This window comes from Passer montanus, unplaced genomic scaffold, assembly GCF_014805655.1.
Source record: "Passer montanus isolate IOZ18808 unplaced genomic scaffold, ASM1480565v1 scaffold710, whole genome shotgun sequence".
NCBI lineage: Eukaryota > Metazoa > Chordata > Aves > Passeriformes > Passeridae > Passer > Passer montanus.
In genome coordinates this window covers 3,244-12,786 of record NW_024372260.1, presented here as the reverse complement: position 1 = coordinate 12,786, position 9,543 = coordinate 3,244, and the positions used below count along the sequence as shown (strand labels likewise).

The following is a 9,543-nucleotide window of genomic DNA, read 5'->3' as shown; positions in this document are numbered from 1 at the left end:
GGCGTCATCCTCTGCGAGTACGGCACCCCCGGGACCCCCGGGACCCCCCAGGACCGCCGGGACCCCCCTGGGACCACCCCGGGACACACCTGGGACCACCCCAGGGACCCCCGAGACCCCTGGGACCCCCCCAGGACCCTCAAAACCTCCCCAGGACCCCCAGGAACCCTCAAAAAACCCCCGAAGGGGGTGACGCCGGCATGGGGGGACATGGGGGAGTCAGACGCGCTCTGAGGGGGGACACGACCCCCGGGGACCCCCCTCACCTTCTCCCGCAGGGGAGGCCGAGCCCCAGCCCAGCACACGAAGCCCAACACGAAGCCCCCGAGCCCAAACCCAAACCTGACCCCAAACCAGACCCCAAACCCAAACCTGACCCTGACCCCAAACCCCAAACCGGACCCCAACCCCAACCCTGACCCCAAACCCAGACCAGCCCCAAACTCAGCCCCAAACCCAAACCCCACCCCAAACCCAAACCCAGTCTTGAACCTGACTCCAGACCCAAACCCAACCCCAAATCCAAACCCCAGACCAGACCCCAAACCAACCCCAAACCCAAATGTGGCCCCGAACCGGACCCCAAACCCAAACCTGGCCCCAAACCAACCCCAAACCCAACCCCAACCCCAAACCCCCGGGGGTCTTGGAGGGGTCCCGGGGGGGCCACAGGGAGGGACAGAGCCCAGGGAGGGTCCTGGAGGAGACTTGAGGGGATGCAGAGGGGCGTTTGGGGAGAGGATTTGGGGTTTGGGGAGGGGATTTGGGGTCCGGGTCAGGATTTTGGGATCTGGGTCGGGATTTTGGGGTCCATCTCAGGTATTTGGGGTCTGGGGGGCCCCATGAGCCCCCCCTGAACCCCCCCCCGGTGCCCCCCAGGCCAAGACGAAGGGGAACAAGGTGGGGCTGGGGGTGAAATACGCCGAGAAGCAGCAGCGGCGCTTCCAGCCCGAGAAACTGCGCGAGGGCAGGAACATCATCGGGCTGCAGGTGACACCGGGGACACCGGGGGGACACCGGGGACACCGGGGGGACACCCGGGACACCCCCGGGACACCCCCGGGACACCCGGGCCCCTCGGGCACAGCGGGTGACGCCGCGCTGTCGCCGTCCCCAGATGGGCACCAACAAGTTCGCCAGCCAGCAGGGCATGACGGCGTACGGGAAATACGCCGAGAAGCAGCAGCGGCGCTTCCAGCCCGAGAAACTGCGCGAGGGCAGGAACATCATCGGGCTGCAGGTGACACCGGGGACACCGGGGGGACACCGGGGACACCGGGGGGACACCCGGGACACCCCCGGGACACCCGGGGGCCCTCGGGCACAGCGGGTGACGCCGCGCTGTCGCCGTCCCCAGATGGGCACCAACAAGTTCGCCAGCCAGCAGGGCATGACGGCGTACGGGACACGGCGACACCTGTACGACCCCAAACTGGGCACGGACCAGCCCCTGGACCAGGCCACCATCAGCCTGCAGATGGGCACCAACAAGGGCGCCAGCCAGGTGGGGGCACCGCGGGGACACGGGGACACTGCGGGGACACGGGGACACTGCCATCATGGGGGGACATAGGGACACAGGGACACTGCCACCCCATGGGGGCACGGGACACTGCGGGGACATGGGGGACATGGGGACACTGCCACCATGGGGACACCGCGGGGACACGGGGACACCGCGGGGACAGTGCCACACCATGGGGACACGGGACACTGGCACCCCATGGGGACATTGCCACCACGGGGACATGGGACACCGCAGGGACACCGCGGGGACACTGCCACCATGGGGGGACACGGGACACTGGCACCCCATGGGGACACTGCCACCATGGGGACATTGCCACCATGGGGGGACATAGGGACACAGGGACACTGCCACCCCACGTGGACACGGGACACCGTGGGGACACGGGGACACTGCCACCTTGGGGACACCGCGGGGACACTGCCACCCCACGGGGACACGGGACACTGCGGAGACAAGGGGGACATGGGGACACTGCCACTATGGATTGCCACCGCCCCGCTCCGGTCCCGGTGCCCGCCCCGGTCCCCGTTGCCATTACCCCGCCCGGTGCCCGTGCCCAGCGCCGCGCCGTCCCCGCAGGCGGGCATGACGGCGCCGGGCACCAAGCGGCAGATCTTCGAGCCGGCGCTGGGCATGGAGCGCTGCGACACGGGCACCATCGGGCTGCAGATGGGCAGCAACAAGGGCGCCTCGCAGACCGGCATGACGGTGTACGGGCTGCCGCGCCAGGTCTACGACCCCAAGTACTGCGGCGGCCCCGAGCTGCTCGGCCTCGACGGCCTCGACGGCCCCGGCGCCCCCGGAGCCTTCTACAACTCGCAGTAGCCGCCGGTCCCGCGGCCGCTTGCAGCCCGACAGCACCGCTCGCCAGCACCGGCCTCACCGCGCCGCGCCGGGCACCGGCACCGGGACCGAGATCGGGACCGGGAACGGGACCGGGATCGGCACCGGGAACGGGAACGGGAACGGGAACGGGACCGAGATCGGCACCGGGAACGGGATCGGGACCGAGATCGGCACCGGCACCGGCACCGGGAACGGGATCAGTGCCGGGACCGGGAACGGCTCCGGGACTGAGATCGGGACCGGGATCGGCACCGGGAATGGGACCGGGACCGAGTTCGGCACCGGCACCGGGAACGGGATCGGCTCCGGGATTGAGATCGGGATCGGGATCGGCACCGGGAACGCTCCGAGTGGGGGCCACACTGGGACCGGCACCGGCACCGGGAACGGGAACGGGACCGAGATCGGCACCGGCACCGGGAACGGGATCGGGAATGGGATCGGGACCGGGAACGGCTCCGGGAGCGCTCCTGACGGGGGCAGCACCGGGAACGGCTCCGGGACTGAGATCGGGACCGGGATCGGCTCCGGGAGCGCTCCGAGTGGGGGTAGCACTGGGACCGGCACCGGCACCGGGACTGGTACCGCGATCGGCCCCGGGAGCGCTCCCGGCGGCGGCAGCACCGAGCACCGCCCCCCCCGGGCGGGAACGATCCCGGGATTGGATCCGGGACCGAGCGGAGCCGGCGGGGACGATCCCGGGAGCGGAGCCGGGGGGGAACCGCGCTGGGGACGGCCCCGGGGACGGCCCCGGGGGGAATCGGGCCCGGGGGATCCAGTCCCGGGATCAGCCCCGGGATCGGTTCAGGGTTCGGCCCCGGCTTCAGGCTCAGTCCGGGGCTCGGTTCCGGTGCCCGTTCCGGGTTCAGTCCCGGTCCCGGGGGGTTCGGTCCCGGGGGATTCAGTCCCAGGTTCAGTCCCAGGTTCGGTCCCGGTGGGTTCGGTTCCCATTCCGGGGGGTTCGGTTCCGGTCTCGGTTCCGGGGGATTCAATCCCAGGTTCGGTCCCGGTCCCGGTGGGTTCGGTCCCGGTCCCGGTTCCGGTCCCGGTTCCGGTCCCGGGGGGTTCGGTTCCCATTCCGGGGGGTTCGGTTCCGGTTCCGGTCCCGGTTCCGGTCCCGGGGGGTTCGGTCCCCGCCACGTGTGAAGCCACCGAGGCACAATAAAAGCCACTCGCAGAGGTGACAGCGCTGGGACAGTGCGGGGACACGGGGGGGACACCGAATGACACCGGGGCACACCGGGGGACACCGGGCCGCCCTCGGGCCGTTTATTGCAGCGCCGCCGCCCCCGGCGGTGTCACCGAGGGGACGGGACACGGCGGGGGGGGAGAAATGTCACCGACACAGCGGGGCCGGGGGGGCACCGAGGGGTGACACCGACACCGGGGGGTGACACCGACACCGGGGGGGGTCCTGGCCCCGCCGGGCTTTGGGGACCGGCCGTGTCGCCCCCGGTGTCCCCCCCGGTGTCCCCTCCCGGGGTCACTGGTTGGCGGCCTCGCAGGCGTCGATCCAATCGCTGTAAACGTCCACGGGCTCCGACAGGTCTGGGGGCGCCGTTAAGGCTCCAACGCGGGTTTGGGGGTCCCGGGGGGGTCCCGGGGGGGTCCCGGTGGTCCCGGGGGGGGTCCCGGTAAGGATACAGGTGATGGGGGTCTGGAACTCCTCCAGGCACACGGTGCACGAGATGACGCCGGTGTTGCGGGCGCGGTCCCTGCGGGCCGCGAGAGGCTCGGGAGCGCTCCGGGCTCCGGCCCGGTGCTCCCGGTGCTCCCGGTGCCACCGGGACCGGCACCCCCCTCCCTGGGACCGGCACCGCCGCCTCGCGTCCCCGCTCCGCGCCTCCCCCCCGGTCTCCTCCTCGCTGTTTCCGCGCTGCCGCCGCCGCCGTGCCCGTTCCCGGTGCCCCCCGGTGCCCCCCGGTTCCCGGTGCCCCCCGCTCACATCTTGACGTCGCAGGACTTCTCGTGGTTGCAGAAGGGACACGTGAACTGCGTCTCCAGCGTGCCCGTCATCTTCTTCTTGGGCGGCGGCTTCCGCTTGGACTTGCGGCGGCCCATGGCGGCCGCACCGGAGCGCGGGACCCTCGGGCCGTTTATTGCAGCGCCGCCGCCCCCGGCGGTGTCACCGAGGGGACGGGACACGGCGGGGGGGGAAATGTCACCGACACAGCGGGGCCGGGGGGTGACACCGACACCGGGGGATGTCACCAAGCCCCGGGGGGGGTCCTGGCCCCGCCGGGCTTTGGGGACCGGCCGTGTCCCCCCCGGTGTCCCCCCCGGTGTCCCCTCCCGGGGTCACTGGTTGGCGGCCTCGCAGGCGTCGATCCAATCGCTGTAAACGTCCACGGGCTCCGACAGGTCTGGGGGCGCCGTTAAGGCTCCAACGCGGGTTTGGGGGTCCCGGGGGGGTCCCGGGGGGGTCCCGGTGGTCCCGGGGGGGGTCCCGGTAAGGATACAGGTGATGGGGGTCTGGAACTCCTCCAGGCACACGGTGCACGAGATGACGCCGGTGTTGCGGGCGCGGTCCCTGCGGGCCGCGAGAGGCTCGGGAGCGCTCCGGGCTCGCTCCCGGTGCTCCCGGTGCTCCCGGTGCCACCGGGACCGGCACCCCCCTCCCCGGGACCGGCACCGCCGCCTCGCGTCCCCGCTCCGCGCCTCCCCCCGGGTCCCTCCTCGCTGTTTCCGCGCTGCCGCCGCCCCCGTGCCCGTTCCCGGTGCCCCCCCGGTTCCCGGTGCCCCCCGCTCACATCTTGACGTCGCAGGACTTCTCGTGGTTGCAGAAGGGACACGTGAACTGCGTCTCCAGCGTGCCCGTCATCTTCTTCTTGGGCGGCGGCTTCCGCTTGGACTTGCGGCGGCCCATGGCGGCCGCACCGGAGCGCGGGACCGGGAACGGCGCCGGCAACGGGAACCGCACCGGGATCGGCCGCGGGAGCCGCCTCGGAGCGGCCCCGAGCCGCTGTGGGGCGTGCCGGGGGCGGCTGGAGCCCCCCGGTCCCTCCCGGTCCCTCCCGGTCCCTCCGGGGGGAGACCGGTTCCTCCCGGTCCCTCCCGGTCCCTCACGCCGCGCTCCCGGAAGTGCCGCCCCTCCGCCCTCAGCCAATCAGCGGCGGGAAAACCCGCGCTCCGCCCCACGTGACCCGCGAGCGCCCCGCTCATTAGTGGCGGGCCCAGCGCTCCAGCCAATCAGCAGCGCGCAACGCGAGACGTCCCGCCCGCCAGATGGACGCGCGGCGCAGCCAATCGGCAGCGGGGGGGGCGTGGCCAGCGGCGCCAGGCTCCGCCCCCCCGCGGTTTTTGGGGCGAATCGCGGCGGATTCGGGGCCGGCAGAGCCTTTATTGGGGGCGGGGGCACGGGGGCGGCCCGGGGCAGCGGCCCCAGAGGTCAGGGGTCAGCGTCTGGTCCCCAATGTCCCCAGAGGTCAGGGGTCACCGTCCCCAATGTCCCCAGAGGTCAGGGGTCAGTGTCCCCAATGTCCCCAGAGGTCAGGGGTCACCGTCCCCAGCGCCCCCGGCTCAGTGTCCGGTCCCCGGTGTCCCCAAGGGCTCAGAGGTGGCGGGGTGTCCCCAAAGGCCGGGCTGCCACTGTCCCCAGTGTTCCCAGTGGGGGCTCAGCGGCCTCGGGGTGTCCCCAGGGAAGGGGTCCTGGTGTCCCCAATGTCCTGTTGTCCCCTGTCCCCTGTCCTGGTGTCCCCAATGCCCCCAGTGTCCCCTGTCCCCCTGTCCTGTCCCCTGTCCCGTGTCCCGCTCAGGGCCGTCATGGTGTCCCCAGTGTCCCCCTGTCCCCTTTTCCACTCAGGGCCGCTGCGGTGTCCCCAGGGAGCACCTTTGGGGGTCCCCAGCCCTTTGAGTCCCTCCCTGCCCATGTCTGGGGGTCCATGAACACCTCTGGGGGTCCCCGCGCATTTTTGGGGGTCCTCACACACTTCTGGGGGTCCCCAGCCCTTTGAGTCCTTCCCTGGGCAGGATTTGGGAGTCTCTGCACACCTCTTTGGGTCCCTGTGCACTTTTGGGGGTCCCTGAACACCTTTGGGGTCCCCGCGCACCTTTCAGGTCCCTCCCTGGGCAGGATCCGAGCCCCCCGTGTCTCACCTGTCCCTGCCTCACCTGCAGGTTGTGGTCGTGCCCGCTCAGGTAGGCGCTGACGCGGTGCCGCCGCAGCAGCGGCCGCAGCAGCCGCAGCAGGCACGCCGTGGGGCCGTGCTTGCCCACGGACCAGAGCGGGTAGTGCCCGGCCACCAGCACGAAGCTGTCCCCGGCCGCCGCCGCCAGCTGCGCCCGCAGCCAGCCCAGCTGCGCCGCCGCCGCCGCCGCGTCCCCCGGCCCCGCCGGGCCCGCGCCGAAATCGTCGCCGCGGCCGCAGAGCAGAACCGAGTCCAGCACCAGCAGGCGCGCCGAGGCGTTGGAGCCCGGCAGGTGCAGCCGCAGGCTGTAGTACGGGTGGGGGAAGCGCCTGGGGACAGGGAGGGGACACCTGGGGACACCTGGGGACACCTGGGGACACCTGGGGACAGCTGGGGACAGCTGGGCACAGTGAGGGGACACCCCAGCACAAGGCACAGGCTGTAGTACGGGTGGGGGAAGCGCCTGGGGACCGAGGGGACACGGGACAGTGTGGGGACACTTGGGGACACACCAGGGGACATTTGGGGACATTTGGGGACACCCCCGGCACAAGGCACAGGCTGTAGTACGGGTGGGGGAAGCGCCTGGGGACAGGGAGGGGACACAGGGGACAGTGTGGGGACACTTGGGGACATTTGGGGACACCTGGGGACAGTGTGGGGACACCCCAGCACAAGGCACAGGCTGTAGTACGGGTGGGGGAAGCGCCTGGGGGAGAGGGGACAGGGAGGGGACACCTGGGGACAGCTGGGGACACTCGAGAACCCTTTGGGGACCCTCAGTGACACTTTGGGGACCCTCGGGGACACTCTGGGGACACTTTGGGGACCCTTGGGGACCCTGGGAACACTCGGTGGCACTCTGGTGACACTCTGGGGACCCTTGGGGACCCTGGGGACCCTTGGTGACACTCTGGGGACCCTCGGGGACACTCTGGGGACCCTTGGGAACCCTTTGGGGACCCTTGGAGAGCCTCGAGGACACTTTGGGGACCCTCGGTGACACCCTGGTGACACTCTGGTGGCACTCGGTGACACTCAGTGACACTCTGGTGGCACTCTGGTGACACCCTGGTGACACCCTGGTGACACCCTGGGGACACGGGCCGTACCAGCGCGGCGAGTGGCCGCTGTAGCTCAGCTGCCCGGTGACGTTCCCGGCGTGGTCGTGGTTCCCGGCCATGACGAACCAGGGGACGCCGCGGAGCGCCGGGGCCGCGAACACGCGCTCGAAGGTGTCCTGGGGACAGGGGGGACACCATGGGGACATCAGGGGACAATGGGGACAGGAACACGCGCTCGAAGGTGTCCTGGGGACACGGGGGACAGTGGGGACACCACAGAACCAATGGGGACACCACGGGGCCAATGGGGACACCATGGGGACAATGGGGACACGAACACGCACTCGAAGGTGTCCTGGGGACAATGGGGGACACCACAGGGCCAATGGGGCCAATGGGGACAATGGGGACACCACATGAACACCGTGGGGACAATGGGGACAATGGGGACACAAACACGCCCTTGAAGGTGTCCTGGGGACATCACAGGGCCAATGGGGACCCTGGGGACCCTGGGGACACCACGGGGCCAATGGGGACACGAACACGCCCTCAAGGGTGTCCTGGGGACAATGGGGACACCACAGGAACACCGGGGAGACAATGGGGACATCACAGGGACAATGGGGACACCGTGGGGACATCATGGGGACCCTGGGGACCCTGGGGACACCAGGGGCCAATGGGGACATCACAGTGACAATGGGGACACCGTGGGGACACCAGGGGACCCTGGGGACCCTGGGGACCCCCGCTCACCTGGAAGCGCGGGTCCCACTCGTCGCGCACGCCCTCGTAGTAGAAGTTGTCCCCCAGGGCCAGCACGAAGTCCCCGCCCAGCTCGGTGACAGCGCGGCCCATGGCGGCCGCCACGGCCACCTGCCGGGGGGTGACAAAGGGGGGCTCGGGCAGCCCCCCCCAGTCCCCCAGCGCCAGGAAGGACAGAGCCCCCCCGGGGGCCACCGCGGGGGCCAGCGCGGCCAGCAGGGCCAGGCACGGCACGGCCAGCATCTGGGGGACAGGGGGGGACAGGGGGGTCACCAGGGGGACATGGGGACACCAGGGCCAGCAGGGCCAGGCACGGCACGGCCAGCATCTGGGGGGACAGGAGTGTCACCAGGGGGGACATGGGGACATGGGGACATGGGGACATGGGTACAGGCACGGCACGGCCAGCATCTGGGGGACAGGGGGGACACAGGGACATGGGGACATGGGTGTCACCAGGGGTGTCACCAGGGGGGACAGGGGGACACCGGGGACAGGCACAGCACGGCCAGCATCTGGGGGGACACGGGGGGACAGGGGGGTCACCAGGGGGGTCACCAGGGGGACATGGGGACACTGGGGACAGGCACGGCACGGCCAGCATCTGGGGGACAGGGGGGACACAGGGACATGGGGACATGGGTGTCACCAGGGGTGTCACCAGGGGGGACAGGGGGACACCGGGGACAGGCACAGCACGGCCAGCATCTGGGGGGACACGGGGGGACAGGAGGGTCACCAGGGGGGTCACCAGGGGGACATGGGGACACTGGGGACAGGCACGGCACGGCCAGCATCTGGGGGACAGGGGGGACACACCTCACCTGACATGGGGACACTGGGGACACTGGGGACACCGGGACCACTCACCTCTGCAGGGGACAGGGACAGGGACACGGGGACAGGGGGGAGTCACTGCGGGGTCACCGTGGGGGGAGGGAAACACGGGGGGGACACCGGGGCATCACCGGGAGGGACACGGGGGTGTCACCCGAGGGGCTGGGGGTGTCACAAACCCCCCCCCGCTGTCACTTGGGGCTCCGGGGATGTCACCCATGGGTCCCGGGGGTGTCACCGGGGGTCTCACCGGGGGTCCGGGGCTGTCCCACCCCCCCAGTGTCACTCAGGGTCCCGGGGATGTCACCAGGGGTCTGGGGGTGTCACAACCCCCCCCCCCCAAAACGTCCCCCCGCCCCCGGGGGGGCCC

At 71.1% G+C, this 9,543-nt stretch overlaps 5 protein-coding genes across 5 annotated transcripts; 2 read left to right on the top strand and 3 right to left on the bottom strand.

The window, feature by feature from the left end:
• Nucleotides 1-1,170: 1,170 nt before the first annotated feature.
• LOC120512275 (calponin-1-like) lies at nt 1,171-2,483 on the top strand. Its single transcript, XM_039730376.1, has 3 exons — nt 1,171-1,240; nt 1,358-1,504; nt 2,111-2,483. The coding sequence occupies exons 2-3, from the start codon at nt 1,358-1,360 to the stop codon at nt 2,354-2,356; spliced, it is 393 nt and encodes a 130-aa protein (XP_039586310.1). The 5' UTR covers nt 1,171-1,240; the 3' UTR covers nt 2,357-2,483.
• Nucleotides 2,484-3,592: 1,109 nt separating this feature from the next.
• Nucleotides 3,593-4,462, bottom strand: LOC120512277 (transcription elongation factor 1 homolog). Its single transcript, XM_039730378.1, has 3 exons — nt 4,323-4,462; nt 4,022-4,092; nt 3,593-3,925 (listed from the first exon to the last, which is right to left on the bottom strand). The coding sequence occupies exons 1-3, from the start codon at nt 4,436-4,438 to the stop codon at nt 3,861-3,863; spliced, it is 252 nt and encodes an 83-aa protein (XP_039586312.1). The 5' UTR covers nt 4,439-4,462; the 3' UTR covers nt 3,593-3,860.
• A 97-nt stretch (nt 4,463-4,559) lies between these two features.
• On the bottom strand, nt 4,560-5,414 carry LOC120512276 (transcription elongation factor 1 homolog). Its single transcript, XM_039730377.1, has 3 exons — nt 5,128-5,414; nt 4,837-4,907; nt 4,560-4,740 (listed from the first exon to the last, which is right to left on the bottom strand). The coding sequence occupies exons 1-3, from the start codon at nt 5,241-5,243 to the stop codon at nt 4,676-4,678; spliced, it is 252 nt and encodes an 83-aa protein (XP_039586311.1). The 5' UTR covers nt 5,244-5,414; the 3' UTR covers nt 4,560-4,675.
• LOC120512274 (translation initiation factor IF-2-like) lies at nt 5,242-6,262 on the top strand. Its single transcript, XM_039730374.1, has 2 exons — nt 5,242-5,830; nt 5,862-6,262. The coding sequence occupies exons 1-2, from the start codon at nt 5,242-5,244 to the stop codon at nt 6,260-6,262; spliced, it is 990 nt and encodes a 329-aa protein (XP_039586308.1).
• A 167-nt stretch (nt 6,263-6,429) lies between these two features.
• Nucleotides 6,430-8,585, bottom strand: ACP5 (acid phosphatase 5, tartrate resistant). The gene is made up of 4 exons (XM_039730379.1): nt 8,328-8,585; nt 7,617-7,744; nt 6,473-6,833; nt 6,430-6,441 (listed from the first exon to the last, which is right to left on the bottom strand). The coding sequence occupies exons 1-4, from the start codon at nt 8,577-8,579 to the stop codon at nt 6,430-6,432; spliced, it is 753 nt and encodes a 250-aa protein (XP_039586313.1). The 5' UTR covers nt 8,580-8,585.
• Between the last annotated feature and the right edge of the window lie 958 nt (nt 8,586-9,543).